The sequence below is a fragment of the Capra hircus genome, chromosome 2, assembly GCF_001704415.2.
Source record: "Capra hircus breed San Clemente chromosome 2, ASM170441v1, whole genome shotgun sequence".
NCBI lineage: Eukaryota > Metazoa > Chordata > Mammalia > Artiodactyla > Bovidae > Capra > Capra hircus.
The window spans coordinates 131,329,808-131,349,107 of record NC_030809.1 but is presented as its reverse complement, the minus strand read 5'-3'; the positions used below and the strand labels follow the sequence as shown (position 1 = coordinate 131,349,107).

General features: G+C 38.6%; 1 protein-coding gene across 1 annotated transcript in view; it reads left to right on the top strand.

Annotated features, from left to right (window-relative positions):
• Window positions 1–19,300, top strand: part of MAP3K2 (mitogen-activated protein kinase kinase kinase 2) — a 90,337-nt gene that overhangs the window by 41,311 nt on the left and 29,726 nt on the right. Inside the window, exons 2-5 of the mRNA XM_018065799.1 lie at window positions 8,028–8,096; window positions 13,136–13,254; window positions 13,874–13,914; window positions 18,434–18,533. Of these exons, the coding sequence (XP_017921288.1) occupies window positions 8,090–8,096; window positions 13,136–13,254; window positions 13,874–13,914; window positions 18,434–18,533 (267 nt within the window). The 5' untranslated portion in view covers window positions 8,028–8,089. The remainder of the gene's footprint in view (window positions 1–8,027; window positions 8,097–13,135; window positions 13,255–13,873; window positions 13,915–18,433; window positions 18,534–19,300) is intronic.

The window sequence follows — 19,300 nt, the reverse complement described above, 5'->3', positions numbered from 1 at the left end:
GGTTAATCTTGCTAAAAATTTGTCAGTTTTTTTGATCTTTTCATGTAACCAACTTTTTGTTTCATTGATTTAAAAAATTTGTGCCTTTATTTTCTGATTTGTTTCCATTTCTAATCCTTACTGTTTCTTTCCTTCTACTTGCTTTGGGCTTAACATGCTCTTACACCTTTTAAGGTAGAAGTTTAGGTCACTGATTTGAGATCTTTCTTATTTTTTAATATAAACATTAGCAGTTATAAATTTGTCTCTGATTTCTTGGGGAGGGGCATGCTGTGTGGCTTGTGGGATCTTGCTTCACTCACCAGGGATTGAACTCAACATTGAGAGTGTTGAGTCCTAACCACTGGACTACCAGCAAATTCCCAGCAGTTACAAGTTTATCTCTAAATTATACTTTAGATGCATCCAATACTTTTCAGTATGTTTTAAAATTTTCCTTCATTCAAAGCATTTTCTAATTTTCCACGTTACTTCTTTTTTGTCTCATTGGTTCTTTAGGAGTGTGTTTAATTTTCATGTTTGTAAATCCCCCAGATTTCTTTCTGTTACCAATTTCTCATTTCATTGTTGTCAGGGAACATACATCGTATATCTTTTTTCTTTTATTTTTATTCAATTGTATTTTTATTCTGTTGACCAAAAGGAGGAAAAATCTGTTTGGCTTTATGGTTTGCCTTCTATGCATATGGTTATCTAAAGTTCTGTATTCAAAGTTATAAACTTCTATAGTTAGGAAAGTCTTGATAACACTTTGTTTTAATAGATATTTTATAAATATTTATGATCATGGTTTACCAGTAGTTTGTTGTTGTTGTTGTTGTTCATGCACATTCATTTACTTATTTTTTGTCTTTTAAGCTTTTTCTTTTGTATTGAACTATAGCCAATTAGGGCCTCCCTGGTGGCTCAGACAGTAAAGCGTATTCCTGCAATGCAGGAGACCTGGGTTTGATCCCTGGGTTGGGAAGATCCCTTGGAGAAGGGAATGGCTACTCACTGCAGTATTCTTGCCTGGAGAATTCCATAAACAGAGGAGACTGGTGGGCAACAGTCCTTGGGGTCACAAAGAGTTGGACAAGACTAAGTGACTGACACGTTCACTCACTACTATAGCTGATAAACACTTTAGAACAGTTTCAGGACAGCAGAAGGACTCACCTGTACGTGCACCATTCTCCCCCAGACTCTTCTCCCGTCCAGGCTGCCACACAACATGGGGCAGATTTCCCTGTGCTCCACATCTGGACCTGGTTGTTACCCATTTTAAATACAGCAGTGTGTACATGTTGATCCCAAACTCCCTAATGATTCCTTTCCCATTTTTTTCACCCCTGGCATCCATAAGTTTGTTCTCTAAGTCTGTGAGTCTATTTCTGTTTTGTAAATAAGTTCATTTGTATCAATTCTTTTTAGATTCTGCATATAAGGGATGTCATGATATTTCACCTTCTCTGTCTGACTTCACTCATTATGACAGTCTCTGGGTCCATCCATATTGCTGCAAATGGCATTATTTCATTCTTTTCAATGACTGAGTGATATTCCGTTGTATATATGAACCACGTCTTCTTTATCCGTTCCTCTGTTGATGGACATTTAGGTTGCTTCTGTGTCTTGACCATTGTACACAGTGCTGCAGTGAACATTGGGATGCATGTTTCCTTTCAGACCATGTTTTTCTCTGGGGTATATGCCAAGAATATTTCTTAAATCTATTTATACTTACTGAGACAAGTTTTATTGCCTAACATGTGATCTGTCCTGGAAAATGTTCTACATGCATTTGAGAAAAATGTGTATTTTGCTCTTTTGGGGTTGAGTGTACTATAGATATGCTGTTTATCTAAATTGCATTATTTTATCTATATAGCATTTTATAGCATTACCTAAATCTTCATTTTCTCATTGACGTTTCTGTCTATTTGTTTATCCTTTATTGAAAATGAAGCATTGAACTCTCCAGCTGTCCTATTTTAATTATTTCATATCTTTTTTCATGTATTTTGAGAGTGTTGTTACATGCATACATGTTTGTAATTATGTATCTTGCTGATAAGTTGGCCACTGTCACTATAGATGTCCTTCGTTGCCATTAACAACCATTTTGTAATATATTCCATTTTTATGCTAATAGTATAGCCTTTTGGCTACTGTTTGCATGGTATATTTTTTACAGTCTTTTAATCTATTTTGTGCTTGAATCTAAAGTGTGTCTGTTGTAGACAGTATATAGTTGTCAAGTTTTTTGACCCAGTCTGCTCATTTCTGCCTTTCTTCATTCTGCTTCTATATATCACTATGCATAAGGGAGGATTACATCTGCCGTTTTTGCCAGGTGTGTTCTGTATGTTTTATATCTTTTTTTGTTCCTCATTCCTTCATTAGTGCCTTCTTTTTGTTAAATAGATATTTTCTAGTGTGCTGTTTTAATTTTCTTGTTTCTTTTGCCATTTAAATAAATGTATACTTCAGTAGTTGACCTGGGGATTAAAATCAACATCTCAACCTACAACAATATAGTTTGAGTTAATACCACTTAATTATAGCGGCATACAAAACTTTCCTTCTAACTCCATCCCTTGTCTGTCTTTTGTGCTATTGTCGTTATATAAATTATATCTACATAATATACACCGACCAGCATGCTTAAAATTATTGATTTATGCAGTTTCTTTAAACTTGTCTGTTAATTTCCTCCTGCTGCTTGTGTAGAAAAGAGTTAAGGTAGCCCGTGCTCCTTATCCTTGAAATAACTGCTTATGATGCCTGCCTATTGCTGGCATCTGAACCTTGGATTTCAGGAGGGTCCCACCTGCCTGACTGCCGCGAATGGCCTACTGTGCCTAAACTGCCTATACAGACAGTGTAGCTCATGCTGAAGGGAGTCCGGAATGTTGATACGGGTCTAGTCAGTCTGACACTTGGGCTTCTTCAGGGTTGGTTTCTGTTGATTGCTTTTTCTCTGTGTATGGACCAATGTCTTTGTATGTCTTTTTTTCCCTTGAAAACTGGACATTTAAAATATTATAATGCACCACCTCTGGAAATCTGGTTCTTCTACCTCCCCTGTATTTTTTGTTGTTGTTGTTATAATTTGTTTTTTTTTTAATGATGTTTCAGAAGTCATTTTTTAAAGTCTGTATTCTGTTGTATGTGGTCCCTGAAGACTGCTCCTAGTTTAGTTCTCATCTCGTGATTAGACAGGTTTCCTTAGATACTTGGAACCTTTAAGTCTCACAGTCTTTTGGGGGGTGTGTGTGTGTGTGTGTGTGTGTGTGTGTGTGTGTGTGTGTGTGTGTGTGTGTGTGTGTGTGTGTGTGTGTGTGTGTGTGTGTGTGTGTGTGTGTGTTAGGGCTGGCCTTTAACATTCTCTCAGGCATTTACAGTTCTACCGCATCTTTCACTTCAGTTCAGTCGCTCAGTCGTGTCCGACTCTTTGCGACCCCATGAATCGCAGCACGCCAGGCCTCCCTGTCCATCACCAACTCCTGGAGTTCACTCAGACTCACGTCCATCGAGTCAGTGATGCCATCCAGCCATCTCATCCTCTGTCGTCCCCTTCTCCTCCTGCCCCTAATCCCTCCCAGCATCAGAGTCTTTTCCAATGAGTCAACTCTTCGCATGAGGTGGCCAAAGTACTGGAGTTTCAGCTTTAGCATCATTCCTTCCAAAGAAATCCCAGGGCTGATCTCCATCAGAATGGACTGGATGGATCACCTTGCAGTCCAAGGGACTCTCAAGAGTCTTCTCCAACACCACAGTTCAAAAGCATCAATTCTTCGGCACTCAGCCTTCTTCACAGTCGAACTCTCATATCCATACATGACCACTGGAAAAACCATAGCTTTGACTAGATGGACCTTTGTTGGCAAAGTAATGTCTCTGCTTTTGAATATGCTATCTAGGCTGGTCATAACTTTTCTGCCAAGGAGTAAGCGTCTTTTAATTTCATGTCTGCAGTCACCATCTGCAGTGATTTTGGAGCCCAAAAAATAAAGTCTGACACGGTTTCGACTGTTTCCCCATCTATTTCCCATGAAGTGATGGGACCAGATGCCATGATCTTCGTTTTCTGAATGTTGAGTTTTAAGCCAACTTTTTCACTCTCCTCTTTCACTTTCATCAAGAGGCGTTTAGTTCCTCTTCACTTTCTGCCATAAGGGTGGTGTCATCTGCATATCTGAGGTTATTGATATTTCTCCCAGCAATCTTGATTCCAGCTTGTGCTTCTTCCAGCCCAGCGTTTCTCATGATGTACTCTGCATAGAAGTTAAATATACAGCCTTGACGTACTCCTTTTCCTCTTTGGAACCTGTCTGTTGTTCCATGTCCAGTTCTAACTGTTGCTTCCTGACCTGCATACAGATTTCTCAAGAGGCAGGTCAGGTGGTCTGGTATTCCCATCTCTTGAAGAATTTTCCACAGTTTATTGTGATCCACACAGTCAAAGGCTTTGGCATAGTCAATAAAGCAGAAATAGATTTTTTTTTGGAACTCTCTTGCTTTTTTAATGATCCAGCGGATGTTGGCAATTTGATTTCTGGTTCCTATGCCTTTTTGAAAACCGGCTTGAACATCAGGGAGTTCATGGTTCATGTATTGCTGAAGCCTGGCTTGGAGAATTTTGAGCATTACTTTACTAGCATGTGAGATGAGTGCAACTTTGCAGTAGTTTGAGCATTCTTTGGCATTGCCTTTCTTTGGGATTGGAATGAAAACTGACCTTTTCCAGTCCTGTGGCCACTGCTGAGTTTTCTAAATTTCCTGCCATATTGAATGCAGCACTTTTACAGCATCATCTTTCAGGATTTGAAATAGCTCAACTGGAATTCCATTACCTCCACTAGCTTTGTTTGTAGTGATGCTTTCTAAGGCCCACTTGACTTCACATTCCAGGATGTCTGGCTCTAGGTGAGTGATCACACCATCGTGATTATCTGGGTCATGATCTTTTTTGTATAGTTCTTCTGTGTATTCTTGCCACCTTTTCTTAATATCTTCTGCTTCTGTTAGGTCCAGACCATTTCTGTCCTTTATCGAGCCCATCTTTGCATGAAATGTTCCCTTGGTATCTCTAATTTTCTTGAAGAGATCTCTAGTCTTTCTCATTTTGTTGTTTTCCTCTATTTCTTTGCATTGATCGCTGAAGAAGGCTTTCTTATCTCTTCTTGCTGTTCTTTGGAGCTCTGCATTCAGATGCTTATATCTTTCCTTTTCTCCTTTGCTTTTCACTTCTCTTCTTTTCACAGCTATTTGTAAGGCCTCCCCAGACAGCCATTTTGCTTTTTTGCATTTCTTTTCCATGGGGATGGTCTTGATCCCTGTCTCCTGTACAATGTCACAAATCTCATTCCATAGTTCATCAGGCACTCTATCAGATCTAGGACCTTAAATCTCTTTCTCACTTCCACTGTATAATAAGCGATTTGATTTCGGTCAGACCTGAATGGTCGAGTGGTTTTCCCTACTTTCTTCAATTTGAGTCTGAATTTGGTAATAAGGAGTTCATGATCTGAGCCACAGTCAGCTCCTGGTCTTGTTTTTGCTGATTGTATAGAGCTTCTCAATCTTCGGCTGCAAAGAATGTAATCAATCTGATTTCAGTGTTGACCATCTGGTGATGTCCATGTGTAGAGTCTTCTCTTGTGTTGTTGGAAGAGGGTGTTTGCTATGACCAGTGCATTTTCTTGGCAAAACTCTATTAGTCTTTGCCCTGCTTCATTCCATATTCCAGGCCAAATCTGCCTGTTACTCCAGGTGTTTCTTGACTTCCTACTTTTGCATTCCAGTCCCCTATAATGAAAAGGACATCTTTTTTGGGTGTTAGTTCTAAAAGGTTTTGTAGGTCTTCACCGAACCATTCAACTTCAGTTTCTTCAGCATTACTGGTTGGGGCATAGGGTTGGATAACTGTGACATTGAATGGTTTGCCTTGGAGATGAACAGAGATCATTCTGTCGTTCTTGAGATTGCATCCAAGTACTGCATTTTGGACTCTTTTGTTGACCATGATGGCTACTCCATTTCTTCTGAGGGATTCCTGCTCGCAGTAGTAGATATAATGGTCATCTGAGTTAAATTCACCCATTCCGGTCCATTTTAGTTTGCTGATTCCTAGAATGTCGACGTTCACTCTTGCCATCTCTTGTTTGACCACTTCCAATTTGCCTTGATTCATGGAGCTGACATTCCAGGTTCCTGTGCAATATTGCTCTTTACAACCTCGGACCTTGCTTCTGTCACCAGTCACGTCCACAGCTGGGTATTGTTTTTGCTTTGGCTCCATCCCTCTGGAGTTATTTCTCCACTGATCTCCAGTAGCATATTGGGCACCTACCGACCTGGGGAGTTCCTCTTTCAGTATCCTATCATTTTGCCTTTTCATACTGTTCCTAGGGTTCTCAAGGCAAGAATACTGAAGTGGTTTGCCATTCCCTTCTCCAGTGGACCACATTCTGTCAGACCTCTCCACCATGACCCGCCCGTCTTGGTTGGCCCCATGGGGGTTTCACTGAGTTAGGCAATGCTGTGGTCCTAGTGTGATTAGATTGACTAGTTTTCTGTGATTATGGTTTCAGTGTGTCTGCCCTCTGATGCCTTCTTGCAACACCTACCATCTTACTTGGGTTTCTCTTACCTTGGACTTAATGTTGCACAAAGCCTCAAAGTTAGCCAGAGGTGAAAGCTGAAGGTTTTTTTAGGCCTTTCTTGACTGTGCAACAGACTTGGGAGTTTGCATAACTTCTAGATTTCTAGGAATTTGTTGGAGATTTTCAGAGTTCCCTACCGACGTCTCATTCCTCAGCTTTTCTAGAAAATTTTTTTCTTAATGTATTGCCTCCCCCAAATATTTTATCCCCAATCTCTGACAGTTGAGATATGTAACAGTTGTCCTTGATTGATTTTCGGTAAAGACTTCAAGCTCTTCGCATTGGAAAAGCTTTAAGTCAGGTTAAATAAAGGCAGCCTTTCAAATGGGGTCTATCAGCAAACCATTAGAGAGGTCAACTATGATAGTTTTGGGGGAATCCATTCTGCCTTCTCCAGTGGCTGCCAGGCTGCTCATTTTCATGGGGACTTTGTGCTTGTTGGGGTTTTTTGTTCTTTGGCCACATTCTAGCATGTGGAGGCTTAGTTCCCAGTTGTATGTATGCACTCAGTTATATCTGACTCTTTGTGACCCTACGGACTGAGGCCTGCTAGGCTTCTCTGTTCATAGCATTTTCCAGATAAGAATACTGGAGTGGGTTGCCATTTCCTCTTCCAAGGGATCTTCCCAGTGCAGCGATCAAACTTGCATCTCTTGATGTCTCCTGCTTTGGCAAGTGGGTTCTTTACCACTGTGCCACCTAGGAATGTCCTTAGTTCCCTGACCAGGGCTCAAACCTGCACTCCTGCATTGCAAGTACAGAGTCTTAACCACTGGACTGTCAGGGAGATCTCTGGGCTTGTTGGTTTAAATTGCTAATTTAGAGCTGGGAGTAAAGGGTGGAAAAGATAAGAATAGGGAAGGTCAAAACACCACAAGGCTTTCTGTTTTTATTGAGACTACAGAATGCTTCCCAGATGGCTGCAAATTTTTGATTAATTCCTTTGTGTTGATTCTGATAATTTTTTCTTAGATGGAGGAGAGAATTTTTACTGCTTTGTTGATGTCCTCCTTTTTGTCTCTAAACATGACCTTTTCCATGCATCTTTATGTGCCCCTGCCTTGTGGGAGCTTGAGTTTATTCAATTATCTCTTAAGCTTTTTAACTGTCAAAAATTGTTCCATTTTGCTTTGCTTTAGTTTAGATGGACAGAAATCTGAACAATACTGAAATAAATTTAATATAAAGTAATAATGATTTTTAGTTCATTCTCAATAATTGAATATCTGGGGAAAGTAAGGCACTTTCCCCATAAAAATGTGTAAAATATGAATATTGTACATTCTCATTAGTGTTACTTATACTGATTTTTTTCTTTTTATGGCTCCCTCTTCTCTTTCTTCTTACTATTACCATGTTCATTTTTTACCTCCTTAGGCCACAGAGAATGCTGATGGGAGAACTATTTCCCTAATTTCCAAGTAGTCAAGCTGATTGCCATGATGGGTGAGTTCCAACTAAAAGCATTTCTTATCTATAATTAAAGGATAATATGGGGTGAGGGCTTTCTCTGTGTATGTGATAAGCTTCTTGGGAAGAAATCTTATGATTTACTACGTTTATATAATGTTTTACATTTATTTACTTAACAGTTTTGATTAAAGCACTTACTGTGTTGACTTTTATAGTTTTGGGATAACCAGTTTGTGCAGGACATGAGGTGGACATTCAAAAGAAACTGTTAAGATGGATTGTGATTTTGTTTTTTTTTTCCCCTCTCTCTTTCTTTTATTTATTTATTCTTTTTGGATTGTGATTTTCTTAGAGACTGATGGCCAGATAAAATTCTTGGTAAAGAAACCTGACTTTTAAAGATTGAGTAAATGCTGAGAATGAATTATTATATAATTATTCGACAGTGTAGTAATATAGATCAGTTCAGTTCAGTCGCTCAGTCGTGTCTGACTCTTTGCGACTCCATGAATCGCAGCACGCCAGGCCTCCCTGTCCATCACCATCTCCCGGAGTTTACTCAGACTCACGTCCATCAAGTCCGTGATGCCATCCAGCCACCTCATCCTCTGTTGTCCCCTTCTCCTCCTGACCCTAATCCCTCCCAGCATCAGAGTTTTTTCCAGTGAGTCAACTCTTCACATGAAGTGGCCAAAGTACTGGAGCTTCAGCTTTAGCATCATTCCCTCCAAAGAACACCCAGGACTGATCTCCTTCAGAATGGACTAGTTGGATCTCCTTGCAGTCCAAGGGACTCTCAAGAGTCTTCTCCAACACCACACTTCAAAAGCATCAATTCTTCGGCACTCAGCCTTCTTCACAGAAGATCTTCAAGACCCAGATAATCACAATGATGTGATCACTAATCTAGAGCCAGACATCTTGGAATGTGAAGTCAAGTGGGCCTTAGAAAGCATCACTACAAACAAAGCTAGTGGAGGTGATGAAATTCCAGTTGAGCTGTTTCAAATCCTGAAAGATGATGCTGTGAAAGTGCTGCACTCAATATGCCACAAATTGGGAAAACTCAGCAGTGGCCACAGGACTGGAAAAGGTCAGTTTTCATTCCAATCCCAAAGAAAGGCAATGCCAAAGAATGCTCAAACTACCGCACAATTGCACTCATCTCACATGCTAGTAAAGTAATGCTCAAAATTCTCCAAGCCAGGCTTCAGCAATACATGAACCGTGAACTCCCTGATGTTCAAGCTGGTTTTAGAAAAGGCAGAGGAACCAGAGATCAAATTGCCAACATCTGCTGGATCGTGGTAAAAGCAAGAGAGTTCCAGAAAAACATCTATTTCTGCTTTATTGACTATGCAAAAGCCTTTGACTGTGTGGATCACAACAAACTGTGGAAAATTCTTCAAGAGATGGGAATACCAGACCACCTGACCTGCCTCTTGAGAAATCTGTATGCAGGTCAGGAAGCAACAGTTAGAACTGGACATGGAACAACAGACAGGTTCCAAAGAGGAAAAGGAGTACGTCAAGGCTGTATATTGTCACCCTGCTTATTTAACTTATATGCGGAATACTCCATGAGAAACGCTGGACCGGAAGAAACACAAGCTGGAATCAAGATTGCCAGGAGAACTATCAGTAACCTCAGATGCAGATGACACTTTATGGCAGAAAGTGAAGAGGAACTAAAAAGCCTCTTGATGAAAGTGAAAGAGGAGAGTGAAAAGTTGGCTTAAAGCTCAACATTCAGAAAACGAAGATCATGGCATCCGGTCCCATCATTTCATGGGAAATAGATGGGGAAACAGTCGAAACCGTGTCAGACTTTATTTTTTGGGCTCCAAAATCACTGCAGATGGTGACTGCAGCCATGAAATTAAAAGACACTTACTCCTTGGAAGAAAAGTTACGACCAGCCTAGATAGTATATTCAAAAGCAGAGACATTACTTTGCCGACTAAGGTCCGTCTAGTCAAGGCTATGGTTTTTCCAGTGGTCATGTATGGATGTGAGAGTAATATAGATAGACTAAGGAAAATAGCTGCATAAAAATAATGAATCATGAAACTTTATAACAGAATAGAGGAGTAAATCATTGGTGCTCAAGGAGGATATGTTTTACAACTCTTGAGAGTTTTCTGTGGTGTCATAATGTTAATGGAAAGGAAGGCCTAAGTATGGGAATGGATTGTGGGGGATAAGTTTATATATCTTTTTGTTTTCTTCTGTACTTTCTTTTTTCCCCCCTCTTTTCTCCTTGGAGTTGAGGGTTCCAATGTGAGGCAGGGATTGGACAGGGGAAAACTAGAAAGAAGTAGAGCAAATGGCCCATCCCATCCTAATGGGGAAACACAGACCGTGTTTGGAAGCTCAGGTTTTAGACTTAGACCAGTATCTTATACAGATATCTTAAATCTGACCTGTATTTGCCGATGTTTGTCTTTGTCACAGTGTTCCTCTCTCTTGCTTAACAAAGCCGTTGTTCACTCTTAGATGTATATCCATGACAGTGGCGCCAGAGAGCTTAAATTTGTCCATGTGCTTTCCTGGAGGCCAGCACACTGTGGGTGTGTCTGTGGTGGCAGATGTGCAGGCACAGCCCCCAGCTTCCTGCTTTTTAAATATCTCCTCCGTCTGTAGCCAGGAGCGCAGCGCCGTCAGGCGGTCCAGGTGCTCCGCTTCAGTCACCTCACCTCCAGCTGTGAATTGGAACTTTTACTGAATTGATACCAGCTTTTCGTTTTTGTTGCTGCCACCATAGTGTGCAAACAGTCATGGCTTAAAAACATTTACAGAGGTTGTCTCAGGAAACTATGACTAGTTAAAAGGATGCATCACAGATACTTGAATTTTAATTGAAGATTTTCTCCTGTAAATAGTTTCTTAAGTGTAATGAATTAACCATAAAAGGTAATAAGTTAAGCATTTCTGATAAATCTTTTGTTTGAAATTATTACCTCCCAAACATTTTCTGGGCTTGTGCTTAACAACCAGATGTCCTCTTAATGTGTGTCAGGAATCCACTGCTGCTTCTGTGTGGCTCCTGGTCAGACTGTGGGGTCCTCTGAGCAGCCTCTCTGCCATATAGGTCAACTCATGACCCTGTGACGTTTATGACCTGCCTAATCTTCCTGGTACCTGTCACCACCATAGAGATTCTTGATAGAGTAAAATGGTCTAAGAATGGTTAGAAGAGTGCCTGTAGTGTATGTTCACCACTTGGCTTGATCCTTTGGGCGTTTGTTAGCTTACATCTTATCAAGAGCAAGTTTCCCGTTGGCTCTTTATGTAGCATCTGATTCTCCTTCAGACCAGAAAAAAGAAGGAGCTCGGTTAAGTAACCCTTCAGTTGTATGTCATCTCCCTGAGAAGTTACTTTTATTCAGTGACTCTGTCTACTTTTTTACATGTACTATGGAAAATGGTATTCATTTCTTTAAACTCAGTGTATGTAATATATATATATATATATATGCTGAGTATATATTACATATACTGAGTTAATATATGTAAACGTGATAAGAGATTTAAGCCAAAGCCTTCCCCAGAATTTATTTTGGTGTTATAATATTAAACATGTAATGTTGAACATGAAATATTGTGAAAATGCCTAAATTCGCATGCTTAAAGAAGAAAATAATTAGGTCATAGATACGTGTAAGTATTAAAAGTTTTCCTCTCCCCAGTGTAGAATTGTGGGTCTTACTTTTCATAAGAAAGTTATATCAGATAATTTCATTCCAATTCATAGTATTTTCAGCTTATTCTTTTTCTAAGGAAGGATTTATATTTTATCAATAAATGACATAGTCTGGCTTGGACCCATATACGGCACACATGTTGTAATTACATTTGACCCATTTGGCTCAGTTACTGTTTGGCTAACTAATATTATACAGAAATTTTATTTCAAAAACAATACTTTTTGAAGGATTAAAATTTTCTCTGGACCTGGAATTTGTTAACAAAACCTTTGGAGCCATGATTTTAATTTTAGTATGCAAGTAGTTTCACTATACAACAGAATATACTGAGTGTTGTAAAAAAATTAAATGTTAGAGAAATAAGCTGTTTGTGTGTCTGAAAGACTGATAAAGCCATTGACTTGCCAGATCTCCCTTTACAGGGTAAGGCATGTTTTAATTACTACTGCTCTGGAACATAAATTATTGTTACCAAAATGGTTACATTGTAAAATGTAAGCTGTAAAGTCCCTTAGTTCCTTTATTTACCAACTGTTGATTATCATTAGTAGAATTTCTTTACTAGTGAAAAATCAATAAAATTGTCCAGAGGTCATATAATTATCATTACTAGGATGCTCATGCTTATATAGTCTTAGAAAGAAATCTTTGGTATATTTGGAAAAGATTAAAAGTTCATGGTTCATGATCGTTTCAGTTTTATGGATTCAGTACTTTTTATAAGAGGTGAATTTTTCTTGCATTGATACCTTTTAAGTTGTTAGTGGTTGAGGTCATTAGTCTGTTAATGTAGTCTTGTTGAACCTTATGGTGAAGGTATTTAAAAAAACCACACCCAAATATCAGTAGGCCTTTATCTACAGATACAGCTTTTCTTTGTTCCTGACTTGAGATACTGATGAAAGAGAAAAACTCTGAGAGGAATTCTGTATTTTAAACATAAATGCTAAATTATGATAGTATTTAGAGAAAGGTGTTTATTTTTTCCCCACTTGTTTTAATTAAGATTTTAGATGTCTTGTTGATGTTCTGTTTAGGAGTCATAGAAAAGAATTTGTTATAACAGGGTTGTTTTGACCCATATCCTAGAATGTTACATCAGGAGAAGAGTCAGAACGACTGTACTTGCCTTATAAATGTCTTGTGTGAACACCTAGTGTGAGGCAGGTGCTTGATATAGTGCAGTTTTAAGTTACTTTTGTTCAGTTTTTAAATAGCTAAGCTTTTCTTTCGCCAAAATAACAAATGCAGGCCTTGAAAGTGTTCTAGATGCACTAAGTTTTATTATAAATTTTATATTGATGTCTATGATAAATGCATATTGAAATCACAGTTCTGTGTGTGTTTTATTTTAAAAATACCTAGATGATCAGCAAGCTTTGAACTCAATCATGCAAGATTTGGCTGTTCTTCATAAGGCCAGTCGACCAGCATTATCCTTACAGGAAACCAGAAAAACAAAATCCTCATCACCAAAAAAGCAGGTATTTATCTCAATAATATTTTAATAAACATATACTGTTCTGTGAATTATTTTCTTTGGATATCCTTATTGTATAGAGGATTTGTTTGAAGTGATTTGCTTTTATACTTTTGAATCAAGTATTTTTTTGTCATACATTTTTCTGTAAGGGTGTCAGTTTTTTTTAAATGATAGTTTCATTTGTGGTAACTTCTCTGTAGAGTAAATATCTCATCTAATTCCTAAGGCATGTGACACATGCAAGTGGCTTTTATTTAAATAATTGGCTATTCTCTATATTTACAGGTGAAGACAGTTTTATTCTTGAGATTTATCTGGAACATCTAACATAGAAAGTGGAAATGTGGTTTTCTGTATTGCTCTCTAACACAGTTAGTAAATGTCACATGCTGGGGATCCCATCACTAATAGATCTTGGTGTTCTTTCCTGTTGAGCCCACATTAAGCACCTAATTCTCTCAACTCAGCTCTTTGGTAGAAACTGTCAGTTGATTGGAGTTGATGCTGATTGAAATCTCCTTCCCTCTGCTCTATCTTAAATGAGTGACTAAAAAGAAAAGTGATTTAGAAATTCTGGGAATTTTATCTGATCTCTGACATGACTTATCATTTCATTACAGAATGATGTTAGAGTCAAATTTGAACACAGAGGAGAAAAAAGGTAAGAAAGGGAGCATTATATGTCAGTTCATTGATTTAATCAAATGCATTGCCTACTTAAGATATGAGAGGTTCTTTTAGATTTTAATGTAGGTTCTCGTGGCTTACAGATTGAGAATGGAATAGTCCTTGTTAGTAACTGTAATGTGTACTTGTACTTAAGATAGAATCTATCAAATTTCAGGCTACAAAGCATCAGAAGTGAATCATGTTTTTACTTTGCAGTATTAGGAAATAAGTAAGGTCGTTGTGTAATGCAGCTTTAACTATTACCTTTTAAAAATATTTTTACTCAGTGGAAATTAAATATTTTTCTCCTTATAATTCTGTCATCTCTTCAGATACTATACAGATTTTAGATGTATGGACTTAAATTCACAATTTTGAGTATTCTGAAAAAACTTGAATCATTTGACCTGTATTTAATTAGTAACATTGAGAAAAGTGTTGGACTGATGACTATAAATTATTTAGCAAAGGTGGAAGACTACCCTTCAGCTGGGCGTTTGTATCTCAGTGGAATGGTGGAAATGGTCACAGTGGTAGGTGGTTGACAACAGAATTGCTGACAAGACCTCGTAGAAGTTAAAGAAGATAGACTTTTAATTCTATTATTAGTGTCTCATTAATTTAATCAAAGATCTATCCATCTTAAGGATTTTTAAAAGCTCACAGATCATATAACCTGAAGATGTAAAAATGTTTTACACAGAGATTTGGGGGAAAAAAAAAAAAACAGGTGGAGAGTCTTCCCTGGTGGTCCAGTGGTTAAGACTGCACATGCCGGGAATGTGGATTTGATCCTGATCAGGGAGCTAAGATCCTACATGCCTTAGGGCCAAAAAACCAAAACGTAAACAGAAGCAGTATTGTAACAAATTCACTAAGGACTTTAAAAGATAAGTGAATAAGTTAAAAAAAAAAAAAAAGATAAGTGAATAAGTAAACTGAAAGAAAAGAAGGGAGTAGGGGATGCAGACACATTATACAGGTATTGTCCTGCCTGCTTTTTCCCGTTTGCAACGTTTATGGACACACTCTCAATTTTTTTTTTTAGTTCATTGAGCACTGATTATGGAGTACTTACTATATACTGGGCTATAAAGGGAATAAAGTTAAGTGAAATATGCACGATGCCTCCTGTTACAAAACTTACAAGTCTAGTAGATAGTCTCCAAGCTTAGAGGCATGGTCCCTAGGGGCAACACAAGGCAATCCTTTGTGAAATAAGAAAATTCTAGGATTAAAACATTTTAATTCTTTAAAAATATTTATTTGGGGACATGTATGCTTACGTGATATATGTGCGTGTATGTGTGTGTGCATGCACGTGCACTCAGAAATACTGAGTGGATAACAGTTCAGAAATCAAAACGTGGATCCCCAAGGAACGTCGACATTCTAGGAATCAGCAGACTAAAATGGACCGGAATGGGTGAATTTAACTCAGATGACCATTATATCTACTACTGCGAGCAGGAATCCCTCAGAAGAAATGGAGTAGCCATCATGGTCAACAAAAGAGTCCAAAATGCAGTACTTGGATGCAATCTCAAAAACGACAAAATGGTCTCTGTTCGTCTCCAAGCCAAACCATTCAATATCACAGTAATCCAAGTCTATGCCCCAACCAGTAACGCTGAAGAAACTGAAGTTGAACGGTTCTGTGAAGACCTACAAGACCTTTTAGAACTAACACCCAAAAAAGATGTTCTTTTCATTATAGGGGACTGGAATGCAAAAGTAGGAAGTCAAGAAACACCTGGAATAACAGGCAAATTTGGCCTTGGAATGCGGAATGAAGCAGGGCAAAGACTAATAGAGTTTTGCCAAGAAAATGCACTGGTCATAGCAAACACCCTCTTCCAGCAACACAAGAGAAGACTCTACACATGGACATCACCAGATGGTCAACACCAAAATCAGATTGATTATATTCTTTGCAGCCAAAGATGGAGAAGCTCTATACAGTCAACAAAAACAAGACCAGGAGCTGACTATGGCTCAGATCATGAACTCCTTATTGCCAAATTCAGACTCAAATTGAAGAAAGTAGGGAAAACCACTCGACCATTCAGGTATGACCTAAATCAAATTCCTTATGATTATACAGTGGAAGTGAGAAAGAGATTTAAGGTCCTAGATCTGATAGATAGAGTGCCTGATGAACTATGGAATGAGATTTGTGACATTGTACAGGAGACAGGGATCAAGACCATCCCCATGGAAAAGAAATGCAAAAAAGCAAAATGGCTGTCTGGGGAGGCCTTACAAATAGCTGTGAAAAGAAGAGAAGCAAAAAGCAAAGGAGAAAAGGAAAGATATAAGCATCTGAATGCAGAGTTCCAAAGAATAGCAAGGAGAGATAAGAAAGCCTTCTTCAGCGATCAGTGCAAAGAAATAGAGGCAAACAACAGAATGAGAAAGACTAGAGATCTCTTCAAGAAAATTAGAGATACCAAGGGAACATTTCATGCAAAGATGGGCTCGATAAAGGACAGAAATGGTCTGGACCTAACAGAAGCAGAAGATATTAAGAAGAGGTGGCAAGAATACACAGAAGAACTGTACAGAAAAGATCTTCACGACCCAGAAAATCACAATGATGTGATCACTAATCTAGAGCCAGACATCTTGGAATGTGAAGTCAAGTGAGCCTTAGACAGCATCACTACGAACAAACCTAGTGGAGGTAATGGAATTCCTATTGAGCTATTTCAAATCCTGAAAGATGATGCTGTGAAAGTGCTGCACTCAATATGGCAGGAAATTTAGAAAACTCAGCAGTGGCCACAGGACTGGAAAAGGTCAGTTTTCATTCCAGTCCCAAAGAAAGGCAATGCCAAAGAATGCTCAAACTACCGTGCAATTGCACTCATCTCACATGCTAGTAAAGTAATGCTCAAAATTCTCCAAGCCAGGCTTCAGCAATACATGAACCGTGAACTCCCTGATGTTCAAGCTGGTTTTAGAAAAGGCAGAGGAACCAGAGATCAAATTGCCAACATCTGCTGGATCATGGAAAAAGCAAGAGTGTTCCAGAAAAACATCTATTTCTGCTTTATTGACTATGCCAAAGCCTTTGACTGTGTGGATCACAATAAACTGTGGAAAATTCTTCAAGAGATGGGAATACCAGACCACCTGACCTGCTTCTTGAGAAACCTGTATGCAGGTCAGGAAGCAACAGTTAGAACTGGACATGGAACAACAGACAGGTTCCAAATAGGAGAAGGAGTACGTCAAGGCTGTATATTCTCACCCTGCTTATTTAACTTCTATGCAGAGTACATCATGAGAAACGCTGGACTGGAAGAAACACAAGCTGGAATCAAGATTGCCAGGAGAAATATCAATAACCTCAGATATGCAGATGACACCACCCTTATGGCAGAAAGTGAAGAGGAGCTAAAAAGCCTCTTGATGAAAGTGAAAGAGGAGAGCGAAAAAGGTGGCTTAAAGCTCAACATTCAGAAAACGAAGATCATGGCATCTGGTCCCATCACTTCATGGGAAATAGATGGGGAAACAGTGGAAACAGTGTCAGACTTTACTTTTGGGGCTCCAAAATCACTGCAGATGGTGACTGCAGCCATGAAATTAAAAGACGCTTACTCCTTGGCAGAAAAGTTATGACCAGCCTAGATAGCATATTCAAAAGCAGAGACATCACTTTGCCGACTAAGGTCCGTCTAGTCAAGGCTGTGGTTTTTCCTGTGGTCATGTATGGATGTGAGAGTTGGACTGTAAAGAAGGCTGAGCGCTGAAGAATTGATGCTTTTGAACTGTGGTGTTGGAGAAGACTCGTGAGAGTCCCATGGACTGCAAGGAGATCCAACCAGTCCATTCTGAAGGAGATCAGCCCTGGGATTTCTTTCGAAGGAATGATGCTAAAGCTGAAGCTCTAGTACTTGGGCCACCTCATGTGAAGAGTTGACTCATTGGAAAAGACTCTGATGCTGGGAGGGATTGGGGGCAGGAGGAGAAGGGGACAACAGAGGATGAGATGGCTGGATGGCATCACTGACTCGATGGACGTGAATCTGAGTGAACTCCGGGAGTTGGTGATGGACAGGGAGGCCTGGCGTGCTGCGATTCATGGGGTCGCAAAGAGTCGAACACGACTGAGCAACTGAACTGAACTGAACTGAAAGAACAACTTTATTTTTTTACCAGTTTCATCGTATGGCTATGACATAGTTAAGGTTAATCATTTTCCAAAATGAATTTTACATTATTTAATATTCTTATAAAAAACAGTGCAAATTATAAACTGCAGAATATTTTGAGAGTTTCCTTTTTATAATTTTTATTAGGCTGAAAGAGACTTCAGAGTTCTTGTACTTTGTGTTAAAATGTTAGTGTACCTGATCAGAAATAAGCCATTGTAATGTTTAAGTAAAGTGAATATTTATATTTTAACTTGATTTTGTATTTCTGTATTCAGGAGATAACTGTTTGAAGTAAGTTATTTAACTGTGCATGAGAAAATAAAATATATTAAAATTCTGTTTACATAGAATCCTTCAGTTCCCCAGACCAGTTAAACTGGAAGACCTGAGATCTAAAGCGAAAATTGCCTTTGGACAGTCTATGGATCTGCATTATACCAATAATGAGGTAAACATATGTACATTAACGTTCAATAACTCTGTTTTTGGAAAAGTAGTGTGTTTATTTAAGAGGTTGTTTTAGGATGGTTGTGCTTTTATTTGGGCATTGATAAGGATGTGTTAATTTAGAGGAATAAGATATCAGTAGTAAATTTTAACTCATTAAAATGGATTTTTTCATTGTGGAGTGTACTGAAAGCTGCTGCTGTGCAACATTTGAGAATCTGTTAGAGGAGGAAATGCGTGTATTGCCTAGAAGTTTGCTGCTTGTTTATGTTTTGGTTTTCTTTGTTCTTTACTGATGAACTCTTTCTTTCCTTTTCATACTGTATGCTTTTCTACAGAGACAACAGGGCTTTGGTAGTTGGACAGTTTAGTTAAAACTTAAAGGATTGCTTTCATGCTGCTAAGGATGTGAATAGATTGTTAGTTTATGTTTGGGAGTCAGTATGTAATCTCAGGAGCTCACTATGACACTAAGGAGCTCTGTGTTCTGGGGAATCCCTTTTGAACCTTCTGTAAAATTTGGATTACAAATTTCTGAGATTTCTTTCAGATCCTATGATCTCAGAGCAAGATCTTGAGATTTAAAAATTTCTAGGGACAGTTTAGTTAATTGGTTAATTTATTTTCTTTTCCCTCTCAGAAATATCTGTTGAATTTGCAAGGCATGATGGTTATGATTTATGAATTGCAGCCCCTAATGGAGTTTATAGACTTGTAGTAGAAGTAGACAGTTAATAACTGAATTGTTTAAATATGTGAGTTCTTTGA